Source organism: Amblyraja radiata, chromosome 32 (genome assembly GCF_010909765.2).
Source record: "Amblyraja radiata isolate CabotCenter1 chromosome 32, sAmbRad1.1.pri, whole genome shotgun sequence".
NCBI lineage: Eukaryota > Metazoa > Chordata > Chondrichthyes > Rajiformes > Rajidae > Amblyraja > Amblyraja radiata.
This window is the reverse complement of record NC_045987.1, coordinates 18,815,790-18,834,155: the sequence shown is the minus strand read 5'-3', so window position 1 is coordinate 18,834,155 and position 18,366 is coordinate 18,815,790. Positions and strand designations below refer to the sequence as shown.

Here is an 18,366-nt window from a genome sequence, read left to right as displayed (position 1 = left end):
AACTGCTACAAGCCACAGAAAACTGATATGTGTTGTTCACTCATCCTTTAGAAATACACCATAGTCGTAAGGGCGGCACAGTGGCGCAGCTGGTAGAGCTGCTGCCTCACAGCGCCAGAGACCGCAGTTTGATCCTGACCTTGGGTGCTGCCTGTGTGGAGTTTGCACGTTCTCCCTGTGGCCGTGTGGGTTTACTCCGGGTGCTCCGGTTTCTTCCTACAGGCCAAAGACGTGCGGGCTTGTTGTTTAATTGGCCCTCTGTAAATTGCCCTTAATTTGTCGGGAGTGGATGAGAAAGTGGGATAACTGCTGGAGTACAAAAGGAGGCATGAAGTGGCATGGAGTAGCTACTCCTGTATTTTGTGTCTCCTTGAGTCAGCATCGAGCTAGTGTGAACGGGTGTGTGTAGGAAGGAACTGTAGATGCTAAACAGAAGATAGACACATAAAGCTGGAGTAACTCAGTGGGACAGGCAGCATCTCTGGAGAGGAGGAATGGGTGACATTTTGGGTCGAGACCCACTAGTCTGAAAAAGGGTATCGACCCATTCCTTCTCACCAGGGATGCTGCCTGTTCCGCTGAATACTCCAGCTTTTTGTGTCTATCTTCAGTATGAATAGGTGATCGATGGTCGGTATGGACTCTGTGGGCCCGAATGGCCTGTTTCCATGCTGTATTCTTCAATCAATCAATCATTGATCCTTGGATTAACTGGACTAAGGGTCTGTGTCAGAGATCCACCTGACCAGTCCTCAGGGGCTGTGTGACCCTCTCCTAGTCCAATCTCCTCTGTTCTTATGCTCCCACGCTATTTTAATATAGTTTTGTTTAATTTAGAGATTGAGCAAGGAACCAGGCCCTTTGGCCCACCGGGTCCGTGCTAACCAGCCAGCAATCATCCATGCCATAGTTAGTTCGATCCTAGATGTGGGAGGTTGGGCCAGAGGTTGGGTGACCTTTACTGACGGATGGTTCATGCTCTTTCAGTGTTGCCAGAGTCCAGGAGACCGAGCCAGGATCCAAGCCTGGAGATGCACACACATGACAACAGGTAAGGCAGGATTTTCAATACCTTCACGTCCCCACGCTTTCGCCACGTGTGAACGGGAACCGGGCAGAATGCGAGGTGCCAAGTTTAGTGAATGACCCAGAGCTTTCACACCAGGATGTCGAAATTATATCAAATAAAACCTCCAGCTCTGACACCCTTAAAGAGACTTTCTTACACATGTGGAACCACCCAAAGATTAATTTAAAGTCCCTGCTTTCTCCTCCCCTTCCCAGCTCTCCCTCAGCCCACTGTCTCTGCCTCTTCCTTTCTTCTCCCCCCCCCCCCCCCCTCACCCTCGCATCAATCTGAAGAAGGGTCTTGACCCGAAATGTCGCCTATTTCTTTTGGTCCATAGATGCTGCCTCACCCGCTGAGTTTCTCCAGCATTTTTGTCTACCAAAGATTAATTTAGTTTAGTTTATAGAGATACAGCACAGAAACAGACCCACCCCGCACATTGACACTATCCTACACACACTGGGGGCAATTGACATTTATACCAAGAAAATTAACCTACAAACCTGTATGCCTTTGGACTGTGGGATGGAACCAAAGATCACGGAGCAAACCCACGCAGTCACGGGGAGAACATACAAACTCCATAGGGGCAGCACTCGTAGTCGGGATCAAACCCGGGTCTCCAGTGTTGCAAGTGCTGCAAGGCAGCAACTCTACCACTGCACCGCCCTGTTAATTTGGTTAATCTGATTAATTTTGAAGGAAATAAACTGATGGAGGCTCAAGCGACTGCAGATGTTAGAATCTCCAGGGGGGAAAAAAACAAAGTGCTGGTGAAACTCAGCGGGTCAGGCAGCATCTGTGGAGGGAATGGACAGATGATGATTCGGATAGGAACCCTTCTTCAGGCGTTGATGTTGCCTGTCCATTTCCCTCCCCAATCCAGCCAGACCCGCTGAGTTGCTGTGGCACTTTCCCCAAGTTGGCACTTTCCCCAAGTCAGCAGCAGAGTAGTGCAAGGCCTGCCAGCTGCTGCGTCACACGCATAGTTTGTCCATCCCACCTTTCTTGGGGAACCTCTGGGTCAAAGAGCCAAAGGTAAAAACATCAACAACTGCAGCAAGTGGTGTAAAGCCAGATTGGGACTGGGGCCCAGAAAGTGTGGAGTGTGGGCTTTGCTCTTACAGCAAAGTATTCAAGGCCATAGAGTCTTACAGCAGTACAGCTCGGAAGGAAGACCTTCAGCCCATCTTGTTCATGCCGACCAATGTGGCAAACTGAGCTTGCCCTATTTGCCTGCATTTGGCCCATATCCCTCTGAACCTTTCCTGTCCAAATGCTGTTTGAATGACAATTTGAGGGGCCTATATGGTCAGGAGAAGCATTTTAAATCTCGTTAATAATACAGCTGATACTAATAAATTTAGCCTGACCTTATTTCGGGGCTAATAATGATACTCTTTTGGAAGGTTCACATGCGTTAGGACGTGTAATAGTGGGGGAGAGAACCAGAGTTCATGTTTCAGGTCAGAGACAGAAGGGCCCTGAGCCATTAGCCGTTTCTCTCTCCCCACACGTGCTGCCTGAACCACTGAGTGTTGCCAGCATTTTCTGTGCTAATTCTGAGACTGGGGGTTTAGTTTGCAGGGAATGCAGGGATATGGATCACATGCAGGCAGAAGAGATTAGGAGTCAAGGGTGCAGGAAGGAACTGCGATGCTGGTTTAAACCGAAGATAGACACAAATAGCTGGAGTAACTCAGTGGGACAGGCAGCATCTCTGGTGAAAAGGCATAGGTGACGTTTCAGGTCGAATCTCAACCCGAAATGTCACCTATTCCTTTTCTCCAGAGATGCTGCCTGACCTGCCGAGTTACCCCAGCTTTTTGTGTCTATCTTAAGAGTCAAGAGTGTTTCATTATCATGTGTCTCAACATTAAACAACAAAAATCTTACATGCAGCAGAATAACAGGCCTGTAAAGACAATACACACAGGTAATATATAATGCACAAAAAAAATGATAAATTAATAACTGCAGCACTAGCGCAATAAAACCCAGTCCTTAATGCAACCATGGAAGTTCATAGTTGAGATTAGTGTTATGCAGTGTTCAAGAGCCTGATGATGGTTGGCAAGAGCTATTTCTGGAACAAGAGGTCACGGTTTTCAGACCCTTGTACCTTGTTCCGATGGTAGGAGTGAAATTTGAGTGTGGCCAGGGTGGTGTGTGTCATTGATGATATTTGATGACAGTATTATGTTCAGCACAGACATTGTGGGCCGAAGGGCCTGTTCCTGTGCTGTACTGTTCTATGCCCTATATTCCAGCACTGACTGTAATTAATTTTTTGATCTTGGCGCTGGGTGAAAGGGGTGGGGTGGGTGCTACCTCAGGGCACACACCACTGCTGTCCTTTCAATGGAATGGGGGAGGAGACAATGAGTCAAATCTACCTACACCGAGGTGACTAGCAGATGCTTTTCTCGCCTGTAGAGCCTTTGTTGAGGACAGTGAAGGCGTGGGAACGGAGCGGATCTGCGGTGAGAGGGAGTCGGGGTCCCTGACTTCCCTGAGACAGCCGGCTGGAACCGCCATCACCATCAGGGCCGAGTTTGCTCTGGTCGGGCTGAGCGAGCGCCTCGTCTCCATCAGCGGGAACAGCCCCAGCCCCCTCTCGCACAGGAGCCCCCCTGAAGGAGAGCCGCAGGTGAGTGTCGTAGAGCCACGCGGCGCCCAAACAGGCCATTCGGCCCATCCTGACCCTGCTCTCCACCAGGCACCCACCACCAAGCGCTTGGTCCGTAGTTTAGTTCAGTTTATTGTCGCGTGAACCGAGTCACCGTGAAAAACGTCTGTTTCCTGCTCACCAGTCAGCGGGAAGACAATACGTGATCACAATCGAGTTGTCCACAGATACAGGATCAAGGGAATAACGTTTAATGCAAGATAAAGTCCAGTAAAGTCCAAGGTTCTCCAATGAGGTAGATGGGAGGTCAGGACCCCCCTCTAGTTAGTGATAGGATGCTTCAGTTGTCTGATAACAGCTGGGGAAAAAACTGTCCCTGAATCTATAGGTGTGCGTTTTCAAACTCACAATTACCACTGCCCCACACACACCCCCGCCCCACACACGACACCACCCCACACCACACCCCACCCCACCCCACCTCACACACAACCACCCCACCCCACACACACCACCCCACCCCACACCCAACCCCACCCCACATCAAGCACCACACCCCACCCTACACCCCACCCCACACCCCACCCCACCCCTCACCCCACCCTACACCCCACCCTACACCCCACCCTACACCCCATCCCACACCCCAACCTACACCCCACCCTACACCCCACCCTACACCCCACCCTACACCCCATCCCACACCCCACCCTACACCCCACCCTACACCCCACCCCACCCCACCCCTCACCCCACCCTACACCCCATCCCACACACCACCCCCCACACACCCCACCCCCCACCCCACACCCCATCCCACGTACCACCCCACACACCACCCCACACACCACTCCCACACCCCACCCCACACACCACCCCACACACCCCACCCCCCACCCCACACCCCGCCCCACACACCACCCCACACCCGATAAAGACGTGTTGCTGCTGAATTGTAACGTCCGGCCCAGCCACGTGTGAATTGATTGTCAGATGTGTAACTCTTCCAAAGAGAGTGTAGCGAGATTGCAAGAGGCCTCTGCTAACTGCACAGGGATGTTTCAGTTTGGTTTATTTATAAACCTCTGGATGGTGAGATAACAGCTGAAAATGCTGGAAGTACCCAGCTGGTTGGGCAGTATCTGTGGACTGCTCTTCAGCAGAACCACGGCACGTTAGCAATCAGAAGTTTTATTCTGCATTGACAATGTGGGCCAAAGGGCCTGTGCCTGTGCTCTGCTGTTCCATGTAATGATCCTGCCATTCCTACTTCTACTTCTAGTACTACGTCTGCCCACCAACCTCACCCCTCCCCTCCTCCCTCTTCACCACTTCTCTCTGCCCTCTCTCGGAAGGTGATCCACCTGCAACAGTGGGTTGCTGTGGTCTGGACTCAGCCCCAGCTGCATTGTTCTGGACTCAGCCCCAGTTGCATTAGTCTGGACAGCCCCCGCTGCATTGCTCCAGCCTCCCATAGTCTCCTGGCTTGCCTGTTGCGACCATCCGGTGATCTGCACAAATACTGTCTGCATCTCAGCATGATCCAGTCTCCTAACTCAGCGTATTCCCGTTCCCCACGGCCACAGTGCAAACACTCTTCTGCCGTCTCCAAACCAACGTTACAGCAGCCTGACGGGATTAGTGGAGAGCTCCCCGAATGTGGAAGGCCCAGGTTTTCCCAGTGTAGCCCTCCGCAGACAGTAACTATTGGCATTGGAATTTCAACCTCGGTATCCATGACAATAATAACCCAAAACCTTAATAGGTTTATTATTGTCAAGTGTGCGGCCCAATGGTGCAGCTGGTAGAGCCACTGCCTCACAGCGCCAGAGACCCCGGTTCGATCCTGACCTTGGGTGCTGTCTGTGTGGAGTTTGTACCTTCTCCCTGTGACCGTGTGGGTTTCCTCCGGGTGCTCCGGTTTCCTCCCACATCCCAAAGATGAGTGCATTTGTAGGTTAATTGGCCCTCTGTAAATTGCCCCTAGTGTGTAGGGAGCAGATGAGAGAATGGGATAATGTAGAACAGTTGATGGTTGCCGTGGATTCAGTGTGCTAAAGGGCCTGTTTCCATGCTGATTCTCTAAACTAAACATGTACTGAGATGCAGTGATGTTTTGTTTGCATGCTCTCCAGTCAAATCAAACTATACAGTCTGAAGAAGGGTTTCGTCCCGAAACGTTGCCTTTTTCCTTCGCTCCATAGATGCTGCTGCACCCGCTGAGTTTCTCCAGCATTTTTGTGTACCTTCGATTTTCCAGCATCTGCAGTTCCTTCTTATACACAAGTATATACGTGCAAAAATACAACAGGAAAGTGATAGTTGGATACAGGTGAAGGGGGGAAGGGGGGTTTGGCAGATGGTTGGGTAAAGACCAGAGATGAAAAGACTAAGGGCTGTGAGATAAGCAGAGAAGAGGCATCAAATGTGGAACGTAAGGAGTAAAATATCAGAGTGCAGAATATAGTGTTATAGCATTATAGTTACGGTGAAAAGTCCACGGGCCACAATGTGGTAGGTTGGGAGATTAGGACCCTAAGGGTGTGGGAAGTCCGTTCAGTAGTCTGATTATACTGGGGAAGAAGCTGTATCTGCTGGTAGATGCTTTCAAGCTGTTGTATCTTCAGCAGAGAGGAGAGAGGAGAATGACTGGGTTTTGAGTGGTCGTTGATAATATCGGCTGCCGATCCTCCAAGTTGTGGCCCTTGCACTTATTTTTTTTATCTGCACTTTCTCAGTAAATGTAACACCATATTCTTTGCTCCGTTTATTTCCCCTTTTGCACTACCTGATGTATCAGTGCAGGGTGTGATCTGCCAGGAGAAACAAAGGGTTTTTACAGGATCTCGGTAGATGCGGCAATAATAAAACGCCTAACTGCAGTTGCTGGTTTACTGAAAAAGGCCCAAAGTGCTGGAGCAACTCACCAGATCGGGTAGCTTCAGTGGAGGGGACGGAAAGATGCCACTTCAGTTCGGGACACTTCTTTGAACTGATTGTAGTGTGGATGGGAAAGCTGGAAGAAAGATGGGAGCTGGACAAAGCCATGTGAGTGATAGGTGGATACAGGTGAGAGGGGGGGAGGGGCTGATTGGCAGATGGGTGGGTGAAAAGTGAAAAGACTAAAGGTTGAGAGACAAGGAGAGAAGAGGCATGAAATGTGAAGCCCGAAGAAGGGATCCAGGTTGAAATGTACAGTGAGGGAGAGGGGAAGTGTCTAGAACCAGAGGCCATAGACTCAGAATAACAGGACGCACCTTTAGAAAGATGAGGAGGAATTTCTTTAGTCAGATGGTGGTGGATCTGTGGAATTCGTTGCCACAGACAACCGTTGAGGATGTCAATGGATATTTTTTGGGCGGAGAATGACAAATTTTTGATTAGTACAGGTGTCAGGGGTTATGGGGAGAAGACAGGAGAATGGGGTTGAGAAGGAAAGGTAGATCAGCCATGATTGAATGGCAGAGTAGACTTGATGGGCTGAATTATGCTCCTATAACCTATCAACATGAATTTATGAAAGGGGGAGGGGGGGGGGGGGGATGATGTGTGACTGTGAGAAATGGGTGTGCATCTAGGTAGGGCACAGGTAAGAGAGGTGAGAAAAAGATTTGGGGGGGGGGGGGGTGTTGGTTAGTTACCTAAAATTGGATAATTCAATGTTATTTAAGCCATTGAATGGTTTCCCAATGAAGACTTGAATTGTCACCTATCCATGATCTCCAGAGCTGCCTGACCCAGTGAGATACTCCAGCACTTTGTGTCTACCACTGTCTGTACATTTCTTTTCTTGTTCTTGTTCTCAGGAGGCAGGTACCGCAGTGGTGGAAGACAGCGGATCGTTCTACCGCGAAGGCGCTGTTGGAGTCCCAGATACCTGGGAGCGAAGTCTTCCGGTGCGGGGCAGCCCCCCGCGGGAGGTGGTGATGGTGGCAGCGTGCGGGAAGGCAGAGGTGCCGACCCGCTCCAAGTCCACCCCCTGCGACGCGGGGAGGAGGGAGGAGCCGCCCGGCAGCCCCGCCGAGCTGGCCCCGGCCGCCGAGACCCGCGGACCCCCGCACTGCAGCCTGCCTCAGCTGGGGCCGGGCCGGGACAAGCCCACTCCGGGTCACTGGCCCAGGGCTCCGTGGGACAGGAGGGACGTCTCGGAGATGGCGGCGGACGTTCTCGTAACTTCCCGGGCCCCGGCCTCCTCTCCCCACCCAGTCCCGGAGCCCAGGCCTGTGGAGGGGTCACCGGGGACTGCCTCGCGGTGATTGCCCGTCCGCTGCGGAGAGCAGTCACCGCCGGGCACTGTTGCCGCCAGTCTAAACCCACTGGTCAGTCGGGCACATACTGTGGGACCGTGTGTTGGCCAACGGCAAGGCATTGGACTTTGGGAGGTCCGTTTTAAGGGTATACAGTTAATGGAAGGCATTGATGTACAGATAAATCTTGGGGTGTAAGTCTGCAGCCCCCTTAAAGTGGCAACACAAGTTGATCAAGTGGTGAAGAAGGTGTACAGTGTACAATACAATACAATACAATTTATTTGTCATTTGAACCCCATTGAGGTTCAAACGAAATGTTGTTTCTGCAGTCATACACACAAGAAAGAACCAAGACACAACACAATTTACACAAACATCCATCACAGCGCATCTCCTCCTCGCTGTGATGGAAGGCAAAGACTTATCTCTCCCCTGCACTCCCCATTCTCCTCCCGATGTCAGAGTCAAAGCCCCAGGCGGGCGATGGTAATTGTCCCGCGGCCATTTACGCCGCGCCGGGTGATGCAAGGCCACGCTCTGGGTCTTGGTGTTGGAGCCCCCGGCAGGCACTAGCAAAGTCCCGCAGCCATTCCAAGCCGCGCCGGGCGATGATGTAAGGCCCCGCTCCAGGTACTCTTCAACCCCGCAACTCGGATGGGTGAAGTTGCCGTTGCAGAAGCCCCGAAAAGCGGTCTCCCACCAGGGACCCGCGGGCTCCCGGTGTCACTGTCCACCAGACCTGCGGTTGGAGCCTCCGAATCTCTGGGGGTCGGGTCACAGCCGAGCGCCACCACAGCTCCACCCGCTCCGAACTCGGCCAGCTCCGCGATGGTGAGTGGGTCCGCAGGCTCCGCGACTGGAGCCCCAGGTCGTTCCTGCTGGAGGCCGCTCCACGGTGCTAGGCCCCAACGACAACGGAGACCCGACAGAGAAAAGGTCGGGTTCTCCGTGCAGGGGATAGATTTTAAACGTTTCCCCCACCCCCCGCCCCCCACACACATACACAAAAAATAATAATAAAAACTACATTCAAACGAGACAAAAAATAATAAAAAGACAGACGGACTGCAGAGGCCGCTGCGACGTGAGTCGTGCCGCCCACCTACTATCAACCTATAGGTCTGGGCAATAGGTATCAACCTATATCGGTCTGGGCATCAAGTATAAATGTTGGGAAGTCACGTTGCAGCTGCATAAAACATTGTTTTGGCCATATTTGGAGTATGATATGCAGTTCTGGTTCCCACGATGTCTATGTTGAATGTGATGCCAAGAACAACTCTCATCCACCTGCACGTAATCCACATTCCTCCATTCCCTGCAGAAAGGTGATTCCAACAGATCTGGTACAGGTAAACTGGAATCACAGGTTGGCAGGCAAAGCTTATATGGAAGAAAGGAGGACCTTCAAGGTGGAAATTATTCAGCGTGAGTACGTTCCCCTTAAGAGAGGAGTGGAGGGAAATAAATTAAAGCAAGATTTTCCAAGATGAACAAATAAATAGAGCAGCGAAGGAAGAAGGGCTTGTGATATGTGCCTGGTTGTTCACACTGATAAACCCCTGTCCCACGGTACGAGTTCATTCCAAGAGCTCTCCCGAGTTTGCCCTGATTCGCTCTGAGATTTACAGTAATGGCCACTCGTCGGTACTCGTGGACATTTTTCAACAGGTTGAAAAATCTTCACGAGTCTTCCCGTGCTTACGAGCCGCTGAGAGACGTCCCCGAGCTCTGACGTACCCGCTACTTTCATTCTCCGTGCTTACCACGAGTTTGATTTTTTTCAAACTCGGGAGAGCTCTTGGAATGAACTCGTACCGTGGGACAAGGCTTATAGTTCTTCAAGGTTCATCACACTCCAAGGATGAACAGGTTTGTAGGTTAATTGGCTTGGTATAATTGTAAATTGATCCTAGTGTGTGTAGGATAGCGTTAGTGTGTGGGAATCACTGGCCGGCACGGACTCGGTGGGCCGAAGGGCCTATTTCCGCGCTGTATCTCTAAACTAAATTAAGCACCTTGATGAAGTAACTTGCCTTTGCCCAAGATCCTGACAGTAAAACGGACTGGAGCCACGCTCTCGGCAGGGTTACCCACTGCGGGCAGGCTGAGAGGGCGGTTCCTGACAAAGTGTGGTTCAAGTAGACCTCAACGGTGGAACAGGCTAACCGGCGGGTGGAGACCACAACGGCTGAGAAGGCGAAGGCGGCTTCAGCAGGGAGAGACTTCCAACCGTGGTGGAGTCCGTGCCGTTGGACCCAGGTCAATCTCTGCCAAGGACCGTGTCTGCCTGTGCACCAGTCTCGTCATGTTAAAAGGTGTCTTGCACACGTGTCCACCTAGAGGGACATAACGTCTGTATCTCCAGGATCAGCCATCTCAAGACCCACAGAGGACCCACCAGGAGGACAATCATACTCCACCTTGAGTGATCGCTGACGAGGATGATGGCTAATGGTTCAATCTGAAGCAGAAATTATAAAAGAAACGGTGAATGGTGGGGAGTCAATGTGGTGAGATTCTACTCAATAGGCTCCTCGTCGTTTGAAGGCCATTGGAGAAAAGGGACTGGATGGTAACAGGAAACTGTAGTGTGATGTTTTTCAGACTGGTCAGTGGTGTTCCCTGGAGAGTGGGCCACTTATGTATGTTGTTCAAAAGGGAACTGCAGATGCTGGAATATCGAAGGTACACAAAATTGCTGGGGAACATCAGTCTGAAGAAGGGTTTCGGCCCGAAACGTCGCCTATTTCCTTCACTCCATAGATGCTGCTGCACCCGCTGAGTTTCCCCAGCAATTTTGTGTACTCACTTATGTATGTTAATGGCTTGACCCTGGATGCTGCTTGAGCCTTGAGTGATATGCAGGGAAAAGGAGGGATGTGTATCATGTGCAGGCAGCTGGGTTAGAAACTGTGCTGAAACAGTCCCTTCGGCCCACCGAGTCAGTGCCAACCAGCGTTTCCCGTACACCAGCACTATCCTGCACGCCAGGGACAATTTACAATTGTTATCAAAGCCAATTAACCTACAAACTTGTACGTCTTTGGACTGTGGGAGGAAACCTGAGCTCCCGGAGAAAACCCACGCGGTCACTGGGAGAACGTACAAACTCCGTTCAGACAGCACCCGCGGACAGGGGACAGGATCGAAAGCAGGTCTCTGGTGTTGTAAGGCAGCAACTCTACAGCTGCGCCACTGTGCTGTCAGATGAGATTAGTTTAACTTGTTGGGCACAGATATTGTGGGCCAGAGAGTCTGTTCATGCACTGCATTATTCTATCTCATAGTGCCATCAACCAAGGGTCATTTTGATGTCTTAATTTGATTTGGTGCCTACTCATGCAGAGCCAAACACAAATTTCCCCAAAATAACCCCAAGACTAAATTTCATCAGAAGGCTTGAAAAGGCTGACGATCTCGTGCCACGTGATGGGCGGCCACGGTGGTGCAGCGGTAGAGTTACTGCCTCACAGAGCTTGCAGCGCCGGAGACCTGGGTTCGATCCCGACTACAGCGCTGTCTGTACAGAGTTTGTTCGTTCTCCTCGTGACCGCGTGGGTTTTCTCTGAGATCTTCGGTTTCCTCCCACACTCCAAAGGCGTACAGGTATATAGGTTCATTGGCTTGGTGTATGTGTAAATTGTCATTAGTGTGTGTGTAGGATAGTGTTAGTGTGCGGGGATCACTGGTCGGTGTGGACTCAGTGGGATGAAGGGCCTGTTTCCGCGCTGTATCTCTAAAGTAAAATAAACTCAACTAAATCAGTCAGGCCAATTGACAGAATCTCAAGGGCCAATTTTAAGATCTTAACCGTGTTGGAAGGAACTGCAGGTGCTGGTTTACACAAAAGATAAGACACAAAATGCTGGAGTACCTCAGCGGGTCAGGTAGCAACTCTGGAGGAAAGTAGGGCGAGGTTTCGGGTCGAGACCCTTCTTCACCTTCAGATATTAACCTCTGGGCCAAAGAGACTGAAGTTCAGACCTGAGGAATGGGACAGGATGGGAGACACACTTTGTACAACACCGAGTCACAGTTGGGAGGAAGGTGAAGGAATTGAACAAGCTCAAGATAAGTCAAACACCATCAATTTATTGACCACTTACAAAAAGGGCATTGTCAGGGCATAGTGAGCTTTTGTCCCTCCATTAGCAGAGAAACATTTTTTTTTCATGATCTGAACACAATACGACCAAATTCTTCCCTGGATTTCGAAAGTTTCATTGTTGGCATAAAGATCTTGAGTCCACTTTGTTCAGGGGATGATGTGGGTTCACTGTTCAGGGAGCCCAATATATGGGTCACTTGAAAGGAATAGATCCCTTGGAATTTGGAAGGAGGATGGTACAGGGGCCAGGTGGACATGACTCCACTCGTGAGTTTCCAAATCAGTAAGTGCATCGAAAGATAAGGCTCATCACTAGGTGAGGCTTGAGGCAAATCGCTCTTATCTGTGTGAAACACTGGCAGTGAATTCCAATCATGCTTCAGTAATTCACCATCAGATGGCCTTGCCTTCTTGTTGATACCCGATCCAGATCCAAAGAAACGTACACAAAGTGCTGAAGTCACTCAGCGGGTCAGGCAGCAGCTCTGGAGAACGTGGCTAGATGACGTTTGGGTCAGGACCTTCATCAGTCAAAGAAGGGTCATGACCCTGAAACATCTCCCACCAGATGGATAGGTGACGTTTCATCTGACGAAGGGTCGCAACCTGAAATGTCACCTGTCCTTGCTCTCCAGAGATGCTGCCCAACCTGCTGAGTTACTCCAGCACTCTGTGTCCTTTTTTATAAACGAACATCTGCAGTTCCTCGTTTCTCCAAAGGAAAGCATCTCTGTTTTTTGACTGGGACAATCTGCTCCTTAAAGGTCGAATTACTTAAAGGAGCCAATATATAAGAGTTGTCAATAAATCTCCCGACCAGTCCCAAGATCTTCCTGGTGGTTAGAACTCAGTCTTCAGCTCGAGCTTTTCTTCCTCGGACCCTGCTGCTCACACTATCAGAGGTGTGGAAAGCCACATTTGGGCATGTCTTACTATTGCGGCAGACCAGTTTCTGAAGCGTGGCTGTGTTGACGATATCAACCCAGTTTGCCCCCCAAAAGTACTCGGCTTCCAGTAAAAAGGAGAGCAGATGGGGTTTCCCATGAGACCCTTGAGGGAGAAGGGAGCTCCCATTTCTACGATGCTTTCCCCGAAAATAGCACCCTCGTACGGCTTCTCCAGCATCAAGCCAGGATAAAATTCCATGGCATCGATGTGCCCATAAAGTTTCTCCAGTTCAGCTGCTATTTCCGTTTCACCTGTGGAAAGAGTGGAGAGAGAAGACTGACGAGCATGTTGCCAGGACTCGAGGGCCTGAGCTAGAGGGAGAGCCTGGGCAGGCTAGGACTTCATTCCTAGCAGGAGGTTGAGGTGTACAAGATCATGAGGGGAATAGATAAGGTGGATGAACAGTCTTTTTCCCAGGGTCGGGGGAATTAGGAACTAGAGGGCATAGGTTTTAGGTGAGAGGGAAAAAGCTTAATAGGAACCTGAGGGGCAATTTTTTTCACAGAGGGAAGTGGGTATATGGAATGAGCTGCCAGGGGAAGTGGCAAAGACTTTAGGTTTTAGAGATACAATGTGGAAACAGGCCCTTCGGCCCACCGGGTCCATATGATCAATGATCACCCCTTACACTAGGACTATCCTACATAGTAGGGATTGTTTACACAAGTCAATTACCCTACAAATCTGCACGGCTTTGGAGTGTGGGAGAAAACCGGAACACCTGGAGAAAACCCCCTTCATCTCTTTACCTACTCTACCTTCTCAGGAAGTGGGGGCGTGCCAGAACGGAGATACTGTTTTTCCTACACAGTTAAAACGAGTCAGTTTCATGAATTCTAGGTACGTGTGCCATGCCAAGTGTAGCAGTCGGTATGTGACGACCACTACAATCCTCCTCTCCATTCAGGTCCTCCGTTCCCCTGCCTCTCCCTCGGCCTAGAGTGCTCCCTGAGGCGGCCCCTCACGGGGACCGATGACACCCACGCCCACCCTACCCCAGCGTACCTGTGAGTTCTTGGAAAGATTCGTAAGGCTTCAGACCGAACCACTTGCGGTACATGTTGTAGGGCTGCATTCTCAGGGTCCTGGCGTGTTCGATGGCCAAGATCGCCACATGCAGCACATGCCCATTGATGTTTCTCCCCCCGCCGATCTGTAGCGAGAAATTGTCCACGTTTAGAAATTGATTCATTGGTTCTTTCTGGGGAAGTTCATATTCCTTGACGTAGGAGAGTCTATGATAAAAGGACGTACTTTTAGAAAGGAGATGAGAAGGAATTTCTTTAGGCTGGCGAATCTATGTAATTCATTGCCACAGAAGGTTGTGGAGGCAAAGTCAAAGGATACTTTTAAGGCGGAGATGAATAGATTCTTGATTTGTAAGGGTGTCAGGGGTTATAGGGCAAAGGCAGGAGAATGGGGTTGAAAGGGAAAGATAGATCGGCCATGATTGAATGGTGGAGTAGGCTTGATGGGCTGTCTTGCCTAATTCTGCTCTTAGATCTTATGAATTTATGTTGTATGATCACATTGTTAATTACATTTCTGTAGTGCCTGGTACATTCCTCCCAAACTTCCTTCAAGGCAAATTGGAACTCTTTCAAGCTGCCGCAATGGTGTGATGCAGGAAACAGGATACAGGTGCAGGACAGGAGGTTACTGACCATCCAACACCCTGAGGATAGAAACTTGGAGCGGGGAACTGCTGTCGTTTAATAGAGGAACAGACATACTGCTGGAAGAATTCAGCAGGTCAGGCAGCATCCGTGGATGGCAAATGGACAGATAACGTTTTGGGTCAGGACACTTTATCAGGACAATTATAAAAGGCATTTGGACATTACAAACCAAGTTCAAGTTCAAGTTCAAGTTCAAGTGAGTTTATTGTCATGTGTCCCTGTATAGGACAATGAAATTCTTGCTTTGCTTCAGCACACAGAACATAGTAGGCATTTATTACAAAACAGATAAGTGTGTCCATATACCATAATATAAATATATACACACATAAAGTGCAAATAACAGAAAATGGGTTATTAATAATCAGAGTTTTGTCCGAGCCAGGTTTAATAGCCTGATGGCTGTGGGGAAGTAGCTATTCCTGAACCTGGTTGTTGCAGTCTTCAGGCTCCTGTACCTTCTACCTGAAGGTAGCAGGGAGATGAGTGTGTGGCCAGGATGGTGTGGGTCTTTGATGATACTGCCAGCCTTTTTGAGGCAGCGACTGCGATAAATCCCCTCGATGGAAGGAAGGTCAGAGTCATCCAGTGTACAGATACATGATAAACGGAATAATGTTTAGTGCAAGATAAATTCCGATTAAAGACAGTTCAAAGGTCTCCCATGAGGTAGATGGGAGATCAGGACCGCTCTCCAGTTGGTGAGGGTGATACGGTTCCCTGATAACAGCTGGGAAGAAACAGGTCCTGAATCTGGAGGGGTGGGTTTTCACACTTCTGTACCTCTTGGCTGATGGGAAAGTGGAGAAGAGGGAGTGACTGGGGTGAGACTGGTCCTTGATTATGTTGGTGGCCTTGCGTGGTGTAGATGTAGTCAATGGAAGGGAGTTTGTTTCTTGTTCTGGATTCCAGCATGGGCAGTCTCTCGTGCCTTGGTCTGAAACCGAGTGGGGTTGTTGTTATTCCCTGAGCTGTCTCTGTGTGAAGCAGTTCACAGGGACATTCCACAGAATGGTGGGAGACATTTATGTGGAAGGGGTAGAGGAGAGGGGGTATTACTTGGAGGTGGAGAATTCAATGTTCATACTATAGGGTTGTAACCTACCCAAGTGGAAAAGAGGTGCTGCTTTTCCAGTTTGCACATGTCCTCGCTCTGGCAACGGAGGAGGCCCAGGATAGATCTGGCTGTTGTTTAAAAATGAATTTCAATTGTCAGATTTGGCGAGGCGAGATTCAAACTCGTGTCTATTGATCAATAGTCCAGAGGCACAGGCTGCCAGTCCAGTAACTTAACCACTGTACTCCTAATCTGAGCAGGGCTATGTGTATAAAATCATGAGGGGGAATAGATTGGGTGAATGCACAGTCTTTCCCCAGAGAAGGAGAATCAAAGAATCAGATTTAATATTTTTAAGCTGAAAGGGGAACGATTTATTAGGAACTTGAGGGTCAACTTTTTCACTCGGAGGGTGGGGGTATATGGAACGAGCTGCCAGAGGAGGTGGTTGAGGCAGGTACTATTAGCTACATTTAGAGTCATAGAATGATACAGTGTAGAAAACAGGCCCTTCGACCCAACTTTCCCACACGGCCATCATGTCCCTGCTACGCTAGTCCCACCTGCCAGCATTCGGTCCATATCCCTCCAAACCTGTCCTGTCTATGTACCGTGTAATTTAAAAGACAGGTACATGGATAGGAAAGGTTTGGAGGGATATGGACCAAACATTTGCAGACAAGACCAGTGTAGATGTTGCATCTTGGTCAGGCATGGGCAAGTTGGGCCGAAGGGCCCGTTTCCGTGCTGTATGACTCTATATTTAACGGCAACCCTCTGTCACTGGTAACCAAAAGACATGCTTTACCTGTCCAGCTCTCTCCTTTGTGAACGATTCCAACAGAGCATCCACTCCAAAGTCCAGCAGGATCTCTGGTTTGAAAAGAAACTCTTCGTATTTGAACTCGTGGCCTTGGACCGTGAAGGTGTCGGGCAAGAGCGGGTGCCAGTGGTAAAGATGGTTGAACTCCAGGGCGATCCGGTTGCTGTACTGGAACGGCTCCTTGAACATTAGTTCCGGCTTAAACTTCAAGATGAAGTTGTAACCACTCAGGTGCTGCACGTAATCTTCAATCACTATCTTAATGGTTTCTCCTGCGACGCAGACATGAACAACGTCAAACTTCACACATCTCAGCGCAAGAAGAATCATAATCATCTCAGCAACATAATCACAGATTTGTCCCATCTCGATCACTCCTTCTTCTCTCTCCTCCCATCAGAACTTTGAAAGCACACACCACCACACTCAGGAACTTCCCCTCTGTTATCAGGCTTCTGAACGGTCATTCCATAAACTAGGGTTTTGTCCAATTCACCTCTACATCATTGGACTTTGTCTGATGCGTTACAATGCCTCTCGTGATCTTGTACACCTCTATAAGGTCATCCCTTCAGCCTCCTACGCTCCAAAGAAAGAAGTCTCAGTCTAGCCAACCTGCCTATGACAACCCCACAAACCCAGGCAACATTATGAATGCACCATAGAAAGTATTCTGTCGCGTTGCATCACAGCTTGGTTTGGGAACAGCTCGTAAGAATGTAAGAAATTGCAGTTGTGGATGTAGCCCAGTCCATCACACAGACCACACTGCCCACCATTCACTCCATCCACACTTTACTCTGCCTTGCAAACGCAGCCAACATATTCAAAGACTTGTCCCATCCTGATCACCCCCTCCCCCCCCAGTCTCCCTGCTCCAAACCGGCAGAAGCTTCAAAGCATGAACCATCAGATTCAGGAACAGCTTCTTCCCCTCCGCTATCAGGCTTCTGAACGGTCCTTCCATGAGTCGGTGCAGTCCGATTCACCCCTGCCGCATCGTGGACATTAGTCTTTGTCTATGGAACTGTTGTGCTACAATGCTGAGAACTACATTCTGCACTCTGTATCTTCCCCTTTGCTCTACCTATTGTAATTGAGTTTGACCTGATTGTACTGTATGTATGATATTATCTGATCTGTGTGGATAGCATGCAAAACAAAGCTTTTCACTGTACCTTGGTACACATGGCATTAGTAAATCTAAACCTAAACCGAAACACAGTTTAAATGTCTGCAAATAATTTTCTAGTATGTCATGGTTATGCTTTTGGAAATTTTCGATAATTTTATACCAATTTCATGGGTTTGGGGTGAGGAGCCACCAGTTCGCCATGACTGAGTTTGGAGGCCCCCTCTCTGTGTGTCCCACACATTGTATCCAAGAGCTCCACTGTATCCAATAGTACTCCACTGTTCAGTTAGATGGTGGCTGATCTGACTGTGACCTCAACTCTGTCATCGCTCACCCCTTTGACCTTCTCTGCCTCCATGACTTCTTCCTGGAAGCAGACTACACACCACGTCTCCGAAGCAGGAGTACATTTTTTTTGTAATGGTCCTCATCTCCCTTTGTCCCATGAAGAAACTTGCAGTTGATACGAGTGCATTCCTTGTTCTGATAGTCGTGGCAAAAGACAAACTCGTTTTTTTTCACACCCAAGTCGGACACCTCACTAATGTCGGGGTGCTAGAACTTGCAGCGCTTGCCGCATTTGCAGACATTGCACAGGAAGTCACGGCCAGCCTCGTCATTACCCCCTGTTAAACAAATTATCTTTATCCGGCATCTTCACAGAA

General features: G+C 49.6%; 1 protein-coding gene across 1 annotated transcript in view; it reads right to left on the bottom strand.

Annotated features, from left to right (window-relative positions):
- Window positions 1-12,799: 12,799 nt before the first annotated feature.
- The window catches only part of ptgs1 (prostaglandin-endoperoxide synthase 1), a 67,145-nt gene continuing 61,578 nt past the window's right edge, over window positions 12,800-18,366 (bottom strand). The window contains 4 exon segments of the mRNA XM_033049071.1: window positions 12,800-13,040; window positions 13,043-13,258; window positions 14,013-14,160; window positions 16,552-16,838. Coding sequence (XP_032904962.1) covers window positions 12,907-13,040; window positions 13,043-13,258; window positions 14,013-14,160; window positions 16,552-16,838 — 785 coding nt within the window. The 3' untranslated portion in view covers window positions 12,800-12,906.